The sequence below is a fragment of the Vespula vulgaris genome, chromosome 1 (assembly GCF_905475345.1).
Source record: "Vespula vulgaris chromosome 1, iyVesVulg1.1, whole genome shotgun sequence".
In the NCBI taxonomy this organism is placed as follows: Eukaryota; Metazoa; Arthropoda; class Insecta; order Hymenoptera; family Vespidae; genus Vespula; species Vespula vulgaris.
The window spans coordinates 7,412,556-7,432,250 of record NC_066586.1 but is presented as its reverse complement, the minus strand read 5'-3'; the positions used below and the strand labels follow the sequence as shown (position 1 = coordinate 7,432,250).

At 39.4% G+C, this 19,695-nt stretch overlaps 1 protein-coding gene across 14 annotated transcripts in view; it reads right to left on the bottom strand.

Annotated features, from left to right (window-relative positions):
- LOC127062484 (uncharacterized) overlaps positions 1-19,695 on the bottom strand; it is a 313,355-nt gene that overhangs the window by 62,732 nt on the left and 230,928 nt on the right. For all 14 annotated transcript variants that reach the window (XM_050990814.1, XM_050990795.1, XM_050990784.1 and 11 more), the window contains one exon: positions 14,173-14,470. In XM_050990814.1, the coding sequence (XP_050846771.1) occupies positions 14,173-14,470 (298 nt within the window). The remainder of the gene's footprint in view (positions 1-14,172; positions 14,471-19,695) is intronic.

The following is a 19,695-nucleotide window of genomic DNA, read 5'->3' as shown; positions in this document are numbered from 1 at the left end:
CGATCAATCGTATCGATCCTTGTATCGTCGATCCTTGTATCGTGTGAACTAAAAAGTGCAACTAATCTTATCGATTGCGTATTTCCCTTGTTTTTCATTTTATCGTGATGGTAGCGAAACGCCTTCTGGCACGGTGTTTTGAGGCAAGACTGACAGGTGAAGGTTGATAGTTCCACCAACCGGTGGCCTAGTATCAGAGAGGGAAAATAGCGTGATTGAAAGTAATGCCCCACCTCGAGTCGGTGCGACTACAATCTCGACAACTTGTTGCGGTAGTAAGCGACTGCAGGCGACTGTTGACCAGCTCGTCAACTGCAGTTGCCTGGTATGAAAGCGAAGTGGCCGATTCTATGTTAAAACGTGTTTTACAACAAGTTCATCGATCGACCGATCGATGCGGATTGATCGTCTCGTATGAAAGGGCTCTAATTGCAATATCGTTGGAAACTTGTCATTCGAAATTGATTCGTTGCGATCAAATTTCGAACGTACGAAACCTTTATGCTTATTTGAAAACAGTTCGAAAAAATTGTCCATGTTATTAAAAAAGCATTTTTTTATATTAATTTCTGTCAGCTTGAATCTTGTACTATAATTTTATTAGGTGTTCCTATTTCTAGACGATTATCGTTATCACGAATAATTTTTTGCGATGATTATACATCCTATAATTCTTTATTATTTGTATATGTTATTAAACGTAAACGCCAGCTTACGACTTCATAAAATAGTTGCTACGTCGTCTCAGGATCGAGGAAAATTTGAGAAACAAATTTTCTATTACGGACGACACTTTCGTGTCGTATGGTTTCTCGGCAGGAGAAATACGGAAAGTCTGATAGGGTCTTGGGCCAGCTGCAAAACCGGTCGGCCAAAACTTTCGTAGTTCTCGGATTTTACGGGTTGCTCCTATTCGCAAGGACTTTCCGTATCGACCTTGGGTCGGCTACCAGAACGAAAACTTTACAAACTCTCGAGAAAGATCGTTAACTAGTTTTTAGATAGGACTTAACGTCTGCAAATATATCCTGTCGAACGTAGACTCGCAGTAGAAAGTCCGTCTGATTTAATTTTTTCTTTCATCTTTAACTTATACGTTCAATAACACGTTGAAGTAATTACGAATATAATAGTCGTAACAAATTACGATATGAATAATTGATATTTTTACAAAGGCCGAATATTGGGAATAGTAAAAATTGATAAAATAGACACGCAGCGATTCGTTTTGAAGATACCATTTAGTAATCCGCGAGCGTTTGTAACGGCGAGTGTCGAAAACGAGGCGATCGACGCCGTGATGAATGAATGGAAAGCGTATCTAGAATTTTCACGTGGAACGCTATAACGTAGAGTTTCGCTCTACAAGCGGGATATGTTCGTATACGTTAGTATAATAAAATATGAAAAATATAATAACCCGATTATGTTGTACAGAACGCTTCGTTGACTCAACGAATTGCAGAGAGGCTCGGCGTTATTGCAGTAACCAGATCAAACTCTACGTTTCATAAAAAAAGATGAAATAAAGAAATAAAGCATACGTATGTACTATACATACATATATATATACACATATGAAATATATATCTACATGTATGTAATATATATGTGTGTGTGTATATATATGTATGTATGCATGTATGTATGTATGTATACACACGTGCATAGGAGCGCATATAAAATATGTACGAACTTCTTCATTCGCTTACAATAAAGTGGAGAGTACGATAGAAAAATTTTTGAAAAAAAAAAAAAGTGATATTACCGATGTTGGAGTATTTCGATTTATTCGTGTACACGGTAGTCTTTTTTACAGTCAAGTCTATATTAAAATAATTGGAAAAGTTTTGAGATCAGAAATAAGAAGAAAACACGAGACTCGCTGGCGCGATTACATTAGTCTTTCAACTATTTCGCATCTCTAGGAGTGACGTAGATTCGCATACGTAATTCCATGTCGTCGAATTTGTATCCCAACGATGCGTCTCTCGAACGCACTAGTCTGGAAGCATTAGTAGTAGCTCTGAGAATCGCTCGAGAGTTCGGCCACGGTTATAATCGGATAATTGGCTTATTTACTACTCTTGTTTCTACATAACATCCAGCCTGACGTTATGGCGCTACATTGAATTCGTTTATTGCTCGGTATAATTAACGAGTACATTGGCGTATTTTTCTAATCAACTATATTGTCCAAGAGTTTCCTCGTTAATTATAAAATCAATAATTAGAAATCGAGAAAGAATTTTTAAAAGTTTCGTTTTAATCCGAACCCTGTATCCCGTATTTATGCATTAAGCTATCGCGTAAGCTTCTCGTGCAAACATTACCAGGTCATATAGAAGGTGTTCCATTTTAATCAGATCATATCAATCGATGGACCAGTAACTAATACCGAGAAGTGATTGAATGGACTTCATCTTCGTGACGTAGAGTGCTCTTCAATGACTATAGTCATCAATTTTCACGTGATATAACCTACGATCGAAATGATATGAACTCGTTTAAAGTGGATCGATTAAAACAAGCTCCAATATAAAATTGATTCTAATCGCAGGGTGATATCCGATTCCTCGATTATCGCCATTGTAATAGAGTTTCTTTAAAATAAATTCATGGAACAGAGAAAGCTGGAAATGTACGCTACGATGACCGATGGTTTCGACCAAACAGTATCAATTATTCAATCTCCCAGAATGATATCAATTATTCAGCTTTGAATATTTCGTATTCTGACTGAATAAACCAAATGCCGCGCGATTCTCGAATATTCGATACGGCAAGAAGATAGAAACGGAAAATGTCGTGACACGGTCGACTTGCGAGAAAAGCTCTTCTCACGCGAAAGAGCACCGACGACGATATATTTTCGCGGTATATTTTTGCTCTCTACGAGTAATATCCGGTGCCAAGAAACCACGATTCATTCGTCCGAACGAAGAAAATCTTTTACCCAAACGGCACCCTTTGGCCAATCGGCTTGGATTCCATCCGCCCTTGCGATAACGCTTGAACATTAATATTTAGTACATTACTTCCACGAAGTTAAAGAATCGTCTTTACGAAACGTTTCTTTAAATTTACCAACTCGAACGATTCCCTAATTCGCAGTCATCTCTTTCTCTCTCATTTTCTCTTATTAACTTCGAGCAATCGCATCTGTGGCAGCGATGGCGTTTCCCGATATATTCACGAGAGATTGTAACTGGAATAGAGTTGCAAAAAAAAAAAGAAAAGAAAGGAAAGAGAGGAAAGAGAAAGAAAGAGAGCGAGGAGGAAAGAAAACGCATTAGAAAATCGGATTCGAAGCTCCGTTCCCGACAACGACGAGCAGGTCTTTACTATTTTCATGCACGACATTGGAAAAGAGAAAAGCAATGGAGTAAGAGAAGAAAAATAAGGGAAAAGAATGTAGATGCTCTCGCAAGAGGAAACGGAGACAAGGGAAGGAACGTAGTTGATGTGATATGCAGAAATATAACATATTACGCTAACATGAGCATCGGAACGACGCGTCTGACCCATCTACCGGGTGATATTATATAATTTATAGAGCTATATTTCCTCCAACAGTTTAGTTATAGTTTGCTCGGATCAGGAGGATCGAAGCTTTCCATTTTCTCTCTTCGTTTCTCGTTTGTACGCGGACGTATCGAAGGGTTCCCACGGAACGGGGACGTGTTTTACATGAATGCACGTGTCCAATCCCACATAGACAGTTGGGTGGTGAAGGAGGTGAGGTGAGGAATGAATACGTGGAGGGTTGCCGAGGATGCGACGTTCTATCTGTGGACTTTGTACGCGCCACGACCGAGAAAAGCCGCACATTCGGAGATTCCAATCTCCAATTAGCTGTATATCAAACGAACGCGCGTCGAGCATGAGCCACACCCCAGTTTTTCTTCCTCTTTATCCGCCATTTTTTCAAATAAAAAAAATGGAAAAAGCCGACGTCCTCTCTCTCTCTCTCTCTCTCTCTCTCTCTTTCTATCGTATACATACTCTCGCAGATATCGCGACGACGAAAATAGAGAACTACCACCCTTTCGTGTTTCGAACACGGTTGGCGCGTAACGCTCGTAATAAATACAACGAGAATATACAGGCTTTCGACGAGAGTCCGGCCGATTCCACGGTGAGAATACACATTACGCTTTTTTCTCTTCGATGGAAACACGAGATTTTTCGTTAGGAGAATAACGTTAAATAGCATTTTACATTCGGTTCTCGCTTCGCTCAGCTATTCGCGAACGAAGAGCAAACAAAACATAAATATCGTTTTATCGATCTATGCGCCAGTGCTCGCAAGAGCAAGAGCTCGAGCGAGCGAACACGTTTCGTTTGCGTAAATAAACGAAAATTTTCGGATCTCCAATTAGCTCTTCTGCTAATCGACCGTGTATATACGGTACCTCTGACCTATATAGAAACTCTTTTATATATGTGTATATGTGTATGTGTATACACACACAGATAGCGCACTAGTGTACTTACATATTCCAATAAAAGTATCGCGATAGACGCTTTAAGTGTGTGAGAAAAAAAGCAAAATGAACAGTACAGAATCGAACGCTCGCTATGATCTCAATTTTCATGCTGACCGTGACACGATGGACAATTATACTTTTAAGAATAGAAACACAAGTCGCAAATAGAAATTAGTAGATAGATGAGTCAACCGAGTACGAGGATGCCATTCTCGTTCGTTCGCTATACGAGCTTGTTTCGCGGATCTCCTAGTCCATCGAGATTTCGATCTCTAATTAGCTGTATATCAAACGAACGTGCACTCTCGATTTAGCTGCCGTCACCGGTTTCGTATTTATGGATTCTACATAGGGTGTACAATTGTAATCGTATATTCTCTACATTTACCTTTACGTCGATATTTATACTTTTAATTTAAAGTATTTTGATGAAATTTTATAAATAATAATCTTAATAATAATATATGAATCGAATGTATATAAATCGATTATAACAAAAGCATTCTGTATTTACGTACGCGGTTACATACATGCATTATTAGAGAGCACTAATGTTACATATCAAAGTTTTTATATTTTCAACAAAGTTTCGAAGCGAATTGAGAGCGATCTCAATTCTTAGAACTTTGCGTTTTTCTTTCGATAACTTTTGTTAGCTCTCTCTCGCTCCCTTTCTCTCTCTCTCTCTCTCTCTCTCTCTCTCTCCCTCTCTCTCTTTCTCTCTCCTTCTCTCTATTTCTCTTACACACGTATATCTACGAGCGACAAGCTGACTGATATGTAACTCGTGCGCACGTTGCAATCAGCGGAACGACGGATGGACGAATGGATAGAGCTGCAATATCGGAAGATCGACGGATGATTAACGATTTTCGAGGCCGAGTAAAACCATTTCTGCAACTACCTAGATATATACAATGACTAGTCGATATAAACTTACCTACACGTTTGATATATATTCGATATAGAATCTGACGTAGTAAAGTTTCCAAACTACCTTCTCAAACCTTTATCATTTCTAAACATTTTATTAAGATGTCGATTCTATCTATATAGAAAACGAAGCAATCTACATACGAGTGTTTTTCGATCTTTTTCTTGAAATACGTATTCACGTACATATTTCGTTTATATACGTACTTAGAAATCGTCGCTGCTTCCTGTAGCATGGTTCCAGTTCGCCGTACCTACTTTGTTACGTCATCGGGTCCCTCGACATAAATTTATAAAAGAAACGTTCGTCCTCGTCGAGAGGCATTTCCGTTTCCGCGAATTCTTTGATCAGTAGAAGAGAAGAGGGAGAGAGGGAGAGAGAGATAGCTAGATAGATAGAGTCGAGTGGAAAGAGAAAGTGGAGAGGGAGAGGGAGGGACAAAGTTGAAGAAGAAGGACAAGGAGAAGAAGAAGAAGAAGAAGAAGAAGAAGAAGAAGAAGCTGCTAATAGAGAAGAGGACGGAAGACGCTTTCGCTTCGCCTTCCTTCTCGAAACGGCGAAGACTCGAAATTGGAAGGTGAAGCCTTCGAGTGGCTTAAGCTTGTCGACGGTTAACAAGTTTCCGTTGAGGGTCTCTTCTCGTCTCTCTTGTCGTTCGCTCTAGCAGGAACCTCGGGGGTAAATATACCAACTCAACGTACATGTTGTAGGAAATGGTTGTTCACGAGACGGTAAAACATACACTCGGCCTCGAAACGATACGCCTCGTATCCTCCTACCACCCTCTCCTTCTCTATCTCCTCCTTGCCGGAAGAACGCGCGTAAGCTCAGGATATTGTGTCCGTACAAGCGGTCCCTGTACCTCTTATTCCCTTTCCCTTTTCAGTTTGTCTCTGACAATCGCGGTAGGTAACATCTTCTACGAGAAACAGCGGCCGGTAAGCTCGATAACCGGTAACCAGTTGGTATATGGAGCACTTTTGATTAAAGCTTCTCGTCGAGCACTTTGTCCGTTGGGATGCCAGAGAAACTCGATTAGTTTAGCTGCACGAAAGGGATACAAGACTTTTGCGGTGCTTCTCGCTCGTAGAGAAAACCGCCGTAAAGGGAAATTCTACCCTCCACCTAGCGCTTTCCTATACCCATCCATCGTCCCAATTCCTCTCCTACTCTTTCTCATCCCGATATATCCTGTTCTATAAGGGTAGCCTCCGGCGATATAGTCGCTGCGTCGAAGCTAGTACGTGCAAACTCGATTAGCTTTTTCGTGCGATGCGATATTAGCTCTCCGGATATCCTTTCGACTCTTTTTCCAACTCTTACGGATCCTATTTTATTTTGCATAGGAAGATAACACGATTTTTCGTCGTTGATCTCTATTCGTAAGATATATTTAACTAGATCTCTTCGTTACAATACTTCGATTATCTCCATCGGTTAAATATCTAGTTCTCTAGATTTTTCAGAAGCCTATAATAATGCACTTATAGAGAAATCATTACAGATACTTATATCTCATCGTTGGAAGCCACTGTTCGGGAAAGCATCGTCAATTGAATTTACTTAACTCGGGGGAGAAAAAAGCGACTACCTCTCGAGCGTGGGCGCGGCGAAGAGTTTGAAGATTGAACGAAAGAGGAGGAGAAGGAAGGAGGAAAAGAAGCGCGCGCGCGGCAAATACGTTGAACTAAAATCGCACGAGAATCTCGCAGTGGAATCGATAACACGTTCGAGTGGTGCTTCATATTGAAAAGCCCCGAGGATACGAATCTGGAGCACGAAATTCTTCCCTTTCACTCTCTCTCTCTCTCTCTCTCTCTCTCTCTCTCTCTCTCTCTCTCTCTCTGTCTCTCTCCCTCCCTCTCTCTCTCTCTGTCTCTCTCCCTCCCTCTCTCTCTCTTTCTCTCTCTTCTGCGCGAAAGTTCGGTGAAATTTTCGTTCATCTCGAACGAATATTATTGTACATTCACGTCCTTTTCTTAGCACCTGCGATTCACCCTTGTCTGTTCTATCTCTATATGTTTCGTTTTTATTGTATCATGAAATATATTTTTCTTTTTTTTCCCTTTCAAAGACAAAGAGAAAAGATTTCACCGATGGGACGAATCGAGAGAAATATAAAAGACATTCACGATTCAACTCTTTATGAGATTCCTTTCGAGACTCAATGATCATAGATACATAAAGGAAGTCAATATCGTGTGAAAAAAATGTTGGCGAATTAACCGAGCAAAGTGATTAATCATAGTGAAATAAATCGATTATTTTATCAGCGAATCTCGATTGACCATTTCGTTTATTATAACGTAATCAATCAAGTCATTATTTTTGAATATCAGTGATACTTCTTTTTTAAAAACCATCCGATCGAGCTATTCTCGGCACTGATATCTACTGTGCATTCTATAGTAAACAAATTCGTTCTAACATAATGAAACGCGGAAAAATAAAATCGTAGAAGATACATCGTTACTTTCCGAAATGAATATTATTGTAAATTTCCGTCGGCTCGTATCAGCTGAGACTCTCGAACGCTTATCTTTGCTTCTCTTTTACGGTCGGCCTGAAGGAGAGATATTTCTTTCTTTTCAAGACCGATAAATCAAGGCGAACTGTCCGACATGTCGGTCATCAATAACGCTAGTGCTTAGCCTTTTTCCTCACGGCTCACTCGCGCTCGTGTACGTTGCTTTACGTTGGAATATCGAACGTTCTCTCGTAGCTGTATTCACCACTTACATACACATACACGGACATGGCTGTCTCCACGCGTGCGCAACCTCGAAAAACTTGCCAGGGCGTACGGTTTAATGGATCGGAACGACGATGTACCGAGTTGTACCGAGTTGCATCGACTCGTTTATTTTTCACAAGCGCCCTTCCACGATGAAGGAAGGAAAGAAAAGAGAAAAAAAACACTAGAAAAAGAAAAAGAAAAAGAGAAAATACCGAAAGTGATTCCCGCTGTGAATCGGAGTTAAAATTAGAATCTACTTTGTGATCTCGATACCTTCGAAATAGAGAGAAAGTAAAGATTTTCGTAGAAGCAAAAATTCAATAAACAGTAAGAGATTTCAAGATTTCATACTATTGGAAGTATAAGATATTGTAATTCTTTGTGTTCGTGTTTTATCATCGACTATTACGACCGAACGATCTTATCGAGCATATCGCGGTAAGATTTAAGACAAACGCAAGGGTCCCGGCTAATATAAATTCCTTGTGCTTTAAATTCTAAGTTCACTCGTATCCGAGAGACGAAACCATTAGATACGCTTAGGTACAGTCGTAACCAAAAGCATATATCAGTTTCACGTTCCTCTGGTGAATAAAATGTATGGAAGTAAAAACTCGATGACAGGGGTGGCCTTCGAATAGCTAATGAAATAGCATCCCTCGGCGAGCTGAATTTTATAGATCTCGCTATGTTTTTATCACGAGGTGAAAGCGCATACCGTACATTCCGTGAATGATACGGCAGATCGAACGTCGAGCATTTTTGTAATACAATGAAAATATTGTTCACAATCGACAATGCTCGAGGATCGCGAACGCGCCCGAACAATGGAAATCTAATAAGCGTGAATTCGATTCGCAAAATGAATTCCCAGTCCGTACAGTGAAAATAAAACAAGAATGATTAAATTCGTTCTATGAATGAGCGGGATAAAAAATTTTTCGAAACGCATGTTCGAAGATACAAGAATCGTGTGTGTACCTACGAAACGACAGTGAACGTTTCTACTCTTTTCTTCCAGAAAGAGCCTTAACGATAATTAATCGATGGTACCTTAAAAAAAAAAAAAAAGAAACCTTTCTATCTCTATATCTTTTCTTTCTCTGGGTAACTCGTTTCTTAGCAAGATAGAACCCCTCACCACTTCGCTTGTAAAGCCCCTGCGGGAGTGGACGTCAATTTCCGTTCTCAGCCGGTGATTCGTAGAACTCTGCAACTTCCACGCTTCAATGCTTATAGCTCGTGTTCTTCAATACGAAGGAATTTATCGAGAAACTCGATTTTCTTTTCGTATAATTCCACAAATTTGTTCCCTATATCCTTTCTAAGGTTAATACACGTTTTGTCGTAATATAAGGTGGATTAAATAAAGAGGATTATCTCTAATAACAGTCGTTTTACAAATACTAGGAACATTGTTGGTCTTTTATAAACGAGTACGAAAACGCAGAAGAGGAGAGTCGTCCACTTGGAATTTTTTCTTCCAACTATTTAACGTGGATTCTCGTCTGCGATAAATGAATCTATTTATAAAGCTTTCTGGTCTTTACACCGTCGAATCGAAACGAGGCATATTTTTCTTTCCACGTTTCGACGATTACGGTAATGATCCTTCGTTTATATAAACCGTAGTCGAACAAAAATACGGATCTCCCTCTGCCTGTGGAGATCTTAAAAGAGATCATTACGCGGTAATACTCGTTAAGATCGCGGTATAGGAATAGAGCAGAACGCGATATATCCTTGGTCAAACGAAAACGAAGTTGCAGTCGCTCGGCAATTTCGCTCGGAAAATTGGATGAAATTCGAGGCGAAGGATTAATCGTTAGCGTACTCGGTGGAAACACAATTATACGATTCAAAGAAATCATTCGTCTCGTTCTGTATAAAGCTTTCCGACTGAATTCGAGTGTGCGTGATCCTCCCGATATTCCAAATGAGTTAAAACACAAATGAGATTCCGAAATTACTCATCTCTGAGGAATCTCCGAGTATAAAATTTGATGCCGTGAAATTCGTGAAAAGGAGGATCTCATTTCGAAAGATCGCACGAACTTTTTTACTCCACTTGGCTCGTTTATCGTAATTCAAAAAGTTTCGAGTTACTTTCGAAATGAAGAACTTCCAGACGGATACTTCCGGCGCAATAGTCTAAACAAGATAAAGACAAAGTAACGAGCAACCTTCCGTTACTAGAATTCTTTCGTTTGTCCACGAGTTAACAACATCGAAGCGAAACCTCGAAGATCCGGAATCGTGAAACGAATTAAAGGGCTTGATCTAATTAGATCGATCGAGGAAACCTTCCGTTATCTCGTTCAACGAGACAACTCCCAGTTGTCCCGTTCCATTTTTCTTTCATCTCGCTTAATCGATCTACGCGGACACCGATCTGTGCTTTCGTAATTAAGAATGTAATCGACGATTTTTATAAAAAATATAAGAGACAAAAGGAACACAATTTTTGATAATTAGATTTGAATCGTTCTTAAAGGCTCGACTTTGACTCCTCGATATATCGCGTATCATATTCAAGGAGAGGACGGAAGCTTGAAGGAAAAATAAGGAGAGGAGAAAGAGAGAAAGAGGGAGAGAGAGAGGGGGGGAGAAAAACATTCCAAAACTTCCAAGTAAGTAGAACGTAATTTGCAAAGTTGAAAATATTCCAAGCGGATCGGATCTCCATCCAGAGACTCTTTTTGATCTCGATCAAGATTCTCCGAAGGCAAAGAGACGTGCAAGTAGATATACACGTACGTCTATGAGATCTTAAACGTATACACGTACACATGCATACATATACATGATTTAAGTTAGTAAGTAGAATCGAGAGCGTACGCAAGAAAAAGAAACTCAAAACAAATAAGAGAATGCTAAAAACTTTCATATAGCTTTTTAAGAGAATGATTTGATTACAGTATATGATTCCTTTTGCACTTTTTATTCTTCTGGTAAGTAGTACATCTCAATAAAAATAAATATTTAATTTTGGGTTTCAAGGTCAAGGTCAATTTTGCGTCAATTTCTTTTTTTAACAGATTTTCATCGATCGATAGAACTATTTGTAGAAACCACGTCAGAAATTTTTTTACATTCGTGACAATCGTGAAAATGTTACATGCGAAAGTTGGATTTGTGTCCCATCCTTAAAATCCTTCTGACCTAGTTTTCAATCTTCCAATGGTAAGAAGATAATTCCAGTGCACTTCGAATGCCTCTCTAAAGCGGCAATTACGATCGCCCAGAATTACGTAAAGGAAATGCACTCGGTGAATGCATCGACAACGATTACATTGCTGTCTGTCTCTTTCTCTCCCTTTCTCTTTTGTGTATATATATATATATATATATATATATATATATATATATATATATATACCTACACTCTTTCTTTTTCTTTTTCTTTTCGAAGATCAGAACGAGTTCGTAAATTCCAATTAACGACCGAACATTCGTTTCTTTATTCGAGCATTTAAAAAACAAGTATGAAAAAAAGAAAATGAAAAATTTCGTAATAAGATGCCTTAAAAGAAATTATCTTTGAGGAAACATCAATGAAGATTTTCGAATTTTCCACTTTTCTTTGTCTAATGCGCTTATACGAAAAAGACAGTGATTTTCCAAGGTGATAACCATAACTTACAGATGCAACTTCTTACGACACGATTCGAACTTGGTTGAACGATCGAGGAGACATCTTTTGATGTCGAATCACTTTTTTTACTCACTCACTCCTTCTCTTCGCTGTCTACTCTTCTTTAACGGACCATCCGAGAAAATCCCGTCAACGGAGAATGTTTGACACCTCCCCGTTCTTTATTCCGATTTCATCCTTCTCTCTTCGCGATTTTGAATTCGGCGCTAAAGTTTTTTCGCACCCTTCGCCTTAGAAATTTGCATTTTGACACGTCGAGAAAATTGTACCTGTCAATCGACCGAGCATATCGTTGATTCTCTTTTTCTTCTTTCTCACTGCTCTCTGTCTCTCTCTTTCTCTCTCTCTCTCTCTCTCTCTCTTTTTTCTTTTTTCTTGTCTAATATTGCAAAACTTAATTTTTTTATTTCTATGTTGCCTCACGACGAATTCGATATTTAGAATAATCTTGTAAGAAAACTGAAAGACGACGTTGGGCCAAGAAATGTCGGAATATTAAGGAGTAGAGAGTAACCGTTTTCGTGAAACAATTCGTACATGTTCGGCCGAATGAAACGAGCTCGGCGAAATGTAATTGCAGGACGGCGTACTCATTTAAAGCGAGAGACAATAGGATTCGTTTAATCAGATTAACGCGGGGCTTTCTCCTTTTCCTAAGTAGGATCGCCTTTCCGAACAAAGGTGAGAGGTATTATAATAATGAATACTTTCCTTTCTCCTGGATGAACTTCATCGAACGATCATAACATTCTTTTACGTCACATATCGTCTCAAAGGCATTTTTAATTAATAGTTCCTTGCTATCTCCGAGCTCCGATCGCTTCTCTTGTGGACGTGGACTCGTTAGCCTCGTCATAGAGACGAACGAGAGATCGATCTTCTCTCCCCCTTTCTCTTTTCTAAGTATAAGAACGCTATAAATCGGGTTCATCCGTTCGTACCAACGATAAGAAAGAACGGTACGCGCACGTTCACGGCGATCGATGAAATATCATAAATCAAGGCCGCTTCTGAAAAGTTTTCCTAGTCGGTCGCGTCGTTTCTTGTTCGCGTTACCTTGCTTTCCTTCCTTTCTCTCTTGCATCGTCACCCCGCCCGCCATCAACTTTTCCTCTTTTCGCGTCTCATTTTCATTACGAAGTTCCCGGTCATCAAATTTTATTAGACCCCACTTCAGTATACTGCCTTACTTCTAACTCAATATCGTAGATTCGGAGTCTCGGTTTAACTATTCTCTCTCTCTTTCTCTCTCTCTCTCTCTTTCTCTCTCTCATCAGTCGTCCCATTCTCTTATATCTACCTCCATACACTCGTTCGCACCCCTTCATCGTAGTTTCTTTCTCGTCGATCTTTTCCTTCCCTCCTCCTGTGTAAGTGCACAACTTTGAAAGCAGCAATAATTCCGTGCTCCATGAAACCAAGAACAAATTTCCAGCAGGGCCGATGGTGGATGGAGAAGCTAAAAGGAGGAGAGACAGACAAAGAAGACTGCCAGTGGCATACCTTTGCTGGTACCTTGCTACCACTACTCTTCTCTTCTCCTCCTCCTTGTCGGTCCGGTTTTTTTCGTGCATTCTTTTATCGCCAGACGATAGCTCGCAGTTTAACTAGGTATAGTACAAGTTTGCTGCTTACGTTCTAGCCAGTAAAGTCCGATAAGTAAGTAGTCAGGCTTGGCCAATAGTTGGAGTTCAAAGGTGGAAGCGAATACCTCGAGTTCTCCTCCGCATCGGCTCGGAAAACACGAGTATTTCTACTCGAGGGATTAACGGCCGTGTTTCCAGTTATCTGTACACTACCAATCCTACTATTCTTAGCTTGTAAGGAGAATCAACGATTTTTTTCTTACCGTGATACTCCGGCTCCATATGTTTCATTGTCAATGGAATAAAACGTGGATCGATTAATTGAGCTTGCTACAGATACATACGTCACTCTTTACGATCGATGCACGCAAAATTGATAACGTCTTATTTCCGGCTCCTAATGCGTACTACTCGACGATCCCGAGAAGGCACCTAATCCTCTTTCACATTGACGAATTGATCCACGCTGGATTCTCTCGGTAAATCCTTAAATCTATCCTGAGCGAAAGCAATATCGAGAAGCAATTCCGAGGAAATCGCGACTAGGTCTACGTGTTCGTAGATAAGTAGTGACGATCTAAATCGAGACAGTGTTCTATCGTTTCTCCTACTTCGTCTAACGAAGCATCAGTCCAACGAGAAAAGTTTATTGCATAGAAATGTATTTATCCGAGTTGTACTCGGATCTTTGTGCTTCGATGTTACTGGTTCTAGTTGTCGAAAGAAAACGAAATAGAAGAGGGATCGTGTTACATATAAAGGACACATACCTTTTGTTGTTGATTCGTTGGCTCGGCTAGGAGTTGTTTCAAAGCAGTATGTCCGTGTCCATTCGATGTCGAGGTGGTACCAGGCGTACTCGGAGTGCTGGGATTAGAACCGGGTGTGTTTGGTGTGTGAGGCCCCGTCGTCGGACTACTGGGATTGACGCTTTCGTTTCCCTTACTACCGGCATGATGATTCTCTCTGTGCCTCCTTAGACTCCTCGCATCGCAATAGGATTTCCCACAGCCCTCTGCCTTGCATTCGAATGGCTTTTTGTTCCGATGCGTCAGCCTGTGACCGTTCCTGAAAAGAATCGAAGAATAATCGAACCATTTTCTTTAATTTAGTTTATATTATTTAACTTAATCCATTAAAATAAATAGGATCGATTAATCGAGAAGTTTCTTTTAAGAAATACTTCTTATCAAATCTTATCAAACGCGAAAGGGACGATTCTCGGGACAAAAAAAAAGAAGTACACGATAAAGATCTAGTCGCTTTGCGATCGTTCAAAACGAGATAGCTCTGGTAATGTTCGAAGAAAGAGCGAGGCAATGGACGATTCGATTATACGGCTATCCTCACTGCCGATCTACTTTATCTCATTGTCGGATAAGCTTGGTATAGGTATGTGTGTACGTGAAGCATTATGCGAGAATCGCGCTTTATCGGCACGAAGCATCTTGAGTGCTTCCCCAATGTGTAGCTTCTACGAATCGTTGCATCGAACGATGGGCCTTATCCGGTCAGTTTCTTTGATAATCGAGGAACAACGGGCCGGCGAAACGCGAGCAGTTAACATGCTCATGGAATCATTCCCCGAAGACTATCCTTTTAGATCGTCTTCAGGAAGCCGGTAAAGTCAAGAGCCAATGTTCGAGTCAACGACCGAAGAACGGAATTAAAAAGCAAAAGAAGAAAGAAATAGAAAAAAAGAGATACGATAAGATGTTTCGAGGGAGCAACAAGTAGCTATATAATCGTGTTTTTCAAGAGAATACAATCTAAGAAAGATATTTTCAATAATGCAAGAAAAATATTTTCGACGATCCAAGAAAATTCTCGATGATCTTTCGATCTCCCTTTTTTCTTGAATTTCTCGTCATAACTGGGTTAATCCAATGATGGCTTAAGCGGTGAAGACGATGTTATTAAATACTGATGACGTCCTCCAAAAGACACACTAGAGATCCGAGATTAAACATAGATAAAACATGAGACAACCCTAAATCTTCCTTTGCGTTGATATACGTCTTTTCTTTCTTCCGAATCACCGCTTTTCCTTTTATAGAAAGAAAGTAATAATTTCGACGTTGCATCGTTCATCATCGATGCTACCAAAAAAGAAAAAAAAAAAAAGGAAAAAGAAAAGGAATGTTCCTTTCTTATTCCATTTGGTTAGCCATTTGGTGATTTATACATAGACGAAATCGGACCGAGTCTTCCGGTTTTCTGAAAGTTTAACGAGTTCGGAAGGAGGGCGCACCAATCTTTGGCTCCTTCTTTACGAAAGAGAGCTGACACGAAAAAGTCTCTTGGACAAGGGTGGACTCGAGCGTAGAAATATCGGTCCCGGTAAATTTTCTAAATGTCGTCGCGGAGCACTCCTCTATCCAGCCAAGTTTTATAGCCTATCGATGGTACGAATGGATTCCTTTAAACTCTCTCTCTCTCTTTCGTTTTTTTTACTCTATCGCTCATCCACCTTCATCTCCTTCCCTTCCTTTCGAAAGTTCAAACTAAACGCAGCAAGTTTTCATTCGTAAAAGCTAATTCTCTCGACTTTTCATGTATAAGTATGTAGCTATAGATATCTATTGCCGACCAGACTCATCTCGATTTATTTTACTATCATCCTTCTCTCTATGAATACATACGAACCTATATATACATCTATGAAAAACTTTTCTTCAGCTTGGAGACTTTGGAAACTGGGATCCAGCGTTGATTTATAAAATTCAAAAAGAAGCTAAGAGATTCTTTTTATTTCGAGGAAACGATAGAGGCTAACGAAGGGGCTGCCATCTTCTTTTCTTTTTTTTTCGCTCTCAACGTCCCTCCATTGTTTTTCCTCTCGCCAGACACGACAGAGTAGAGCGTTCTTAATGCGAGTGGAAGGAAGGAAGGTAAAAGAGAGGGAGAGAAGGAGGCGTGCGAACAAAGGGAATATCGAAAGCACCGAGGTGGGAAAGCAAGTCTTCGTTCGTAAGACGGTCGAAGGAGAAATTCCGAGCGGACGAGGACTCGGTAAAGGGATAGTGAAAAAGGGAGTGAAAGGGGGGAAAGTAATTCTGTCCTCGCCATTCCTCGTCGTTTCTCAGCGTTTCCCCTTTCTCCACCCACTCTTTTTCCCATAGCCCAACGTTGTTGCAAATCCTTTCGGACGAAGAAACGCGGCTACCTTCTAACAGTTATATACCTTACGCTTCGAAGAAAAGCTCAGTAAGAGAATACCTCTTGAGGTATAAGCGCTTCCTCCCTTCCATTTTCTTCTCCCTTTCCTCCTGCTTCTCTTCCACAATCTACCACTGTCCGTTATTTCACGTACTCTACCAGACCCCTCAGAACGTGTCTCTCAGAGCAATGAAAAAGAACTATGTTGATTTACTTCGATAACAAAGATACGTCGGGAATGTTACTACGGTGTTACAGTTTTCATCGAAGAGTGTAACCCAAAGGATAGCGAGCGTCACTTTCAAGGCATTGGTTTGCAAAAGATGAAACATAGTGAAAAGATTTTTTTTCCTTTAAGCTTTAGTGAAGATTCTACTGTCATACTTTCAAAAACGTTCTTCCTTATTTCTATGTCAAATGGAAAGATTTTTGTCTTGGAATGTTTAAAACTTGCAATTAATTAATTCTAACGAAGATACTAGCTTTCTATCTGGACTTCTTCTCTAGTAAATTTTATGAAAATAAATCTCTGTTTTTATCATAAGATTTAATACATTCAAAGGCAGATTTTCAAAAAATCGAATGGAAATTCTCGGAAAAAACAGAAAACCTAATCTTCAAGTCTTCTTGAATTAATTGAACTTTCATTGGTCGTAATACCAAGGGTTCGAAGATGAGTCTCGCGCAGTGGAATCTTCGAAATTTCTCACATACTTAGTAAGGGAACATTTACTAGTACCTTTTGTTCGAAGGGTTTGTGACTTCAACGACAAGTATAGACAAAATATAAAGTACAAGTGCAATAAGGGAACCAATTGTACCTACCATGCGCCTATTGTATCGATGTATAAGCTATTGTATCGTGTAGATTATATTCCTTTCGCGCATACGAAACATTTTTGTCGAGAATCTCTGTACGCTGTATGCTTGAATCCCATCGATCGAATAAACCATGATTTTGTTCTCATCGATCGGTTCTCGATTCGCTAAAATGATCTTATTGTGATAATAGTCGGCAAATTGTTCGTTGGATTGTCACGACCTTCCTTCAAACTCTCCTCGAAGAGCTAATCTGCTCGGGCAATGATCAAATATGTTGGCTATTTCGTTCAATAATTCATGTATTGAGAAGTTTTAATAATCCAATTTCGAATGGAACCACTTGAAAACATCATCCCTTTAACTTAGAACCAATCAAAACTTTCATAAAATCCTCATTTAAATTATATATCTATTGAAATAATTCGAATTGTTATTTCCATCTTACAAACAAACGTTCGTCTCCTTGAAAGTCACTTAGTCAATATTGTTGTTGATACAAACGCTCGAACGTGTACTTTGTTCTTTTATGATTGACGTAGTTATTATTTATAAATATAATATAATTATTCGACCTTTCCAGGAATTTCAATCCAATAACAGCCTCTCATCTCTTATTCCAGTAAAGACTTCTCCTTTCTAAGTATCGGCTTCATTCACGAACGTTTTCTTCCGCCATCTTGTACGTCTCAGAACCATTCATTCATTTCTCATATATATCTGATGCAACAAGAAGTCCGATATACAGTCTCGTGTACTCGATCTCCCATCATTAATCGGTTTATCAAGTCTAACTTCGCTTGCGCTTGAATTGAAATTCAAAAACGCTATAAATTCGGCTGGAGTATAACTGTACGATTCTTTTACCGACGCCATTGCACCGGCCAGTCCCTCGTGAGCTATATAATGCGGATTGGTACAAACTTCGATCACTCGCCTTATTGAAGAAAAATAGTTATTATTATCCATTAGATTAATACCTGCTCAAAGAAAAAACTATCAGGGGTTAAAAACACAACGAATATAGTCCATACTATATTCGTTAATCAACGCGTACATACATATGTGCTTCTCGTGGTATATTCTTTTCTTTAACACGCATGATAATATTTATTATTTCGAGATATCCGCGATTGTAAACACTAAATCTTCTGTAAGCTACATAAAAAGTTGTTATGTTACGATTAGCACACGATCTTTGGTTTCTCCGAACGATTATAATTTGTATGGATTAATGGATCGAAGTTATTTTATGTTTATTTACAAGATCGATCTTCGTATTCGTCACGTTCCGATCAATGTCAGTTTCCTCATTGTTCCCAAGAACACGAGAGCGTACGCAACGTTATTAGGACGAAGTAGTTAGTCGCGATTGTGAACTACGAGTAACCGAAGCACGACGATTTTCACGATCAGCTGGTGCTCATCGATGTAAGGGACAACTCGACGTGCGTATCGGACGCGCTTCATATTGACCCGAATACCGCATGCAGAGGAGATAACGAGCTTAGCGAAATTAAGAGATCAATAATCGATTCGCAGACGCACGATTTTAAAATAGAAATTAACCTGAAGCATAAACAGTTTATTATTTTTCGTCCAAGACGTTTGTTACTCGCAAAGAAGGAGATATTGACAATAACTTTGTATGATTTATTTACGAAATAAGATAATTAGATCGAGTAATTCGCCTTAGGCGAATCCCATCGTGAATAATGTAGTACGCATGAATAATGGTGATATTCGACCGTTCGTAAACTTTCCAATATTCAACAAAATCACGATTAATGATACTGAGAGTATCAAAGAGTATTTGAAAATTTTGAAAGAAGTGTTTTTGTTAGTTTACAAAACGTTTACAATTTAAGTTTGACAAACGTTTGTTCTTGCGTTCGAAAATTTCGTATTTAGGTTACTCCATCGATAAGAAGAAAATACTGCCGAACGAAGAATACAATGAATCTATCGTTAGATCCCGATCCTATGTATGCCCTATCAGATGCATCAATTAGTTGGTCTTCTTGTAGCTTTTTCTAACGATTCACGAAGAACTTCTCGATGACTGTAAAACATTTGTATAATTCGCTTAAAAATCTCGAATTTAGCTTTGAAGCGAACGAGTATGAGACCTTCAACATCTTGAAGAAGCGCTTGGAAAAGTAATCCGTATTATCAATTTACTTTACATTATAATTTACGAACTTAGAAATCCAATTACATTGCGATGCCAGCTGAAGCGAATTTGGAACGATCCTGATGCAAAAGCAAAAGGATGGTAAGTTTCGATCTATCTTTTATTTCAGTCGAAGGAAACC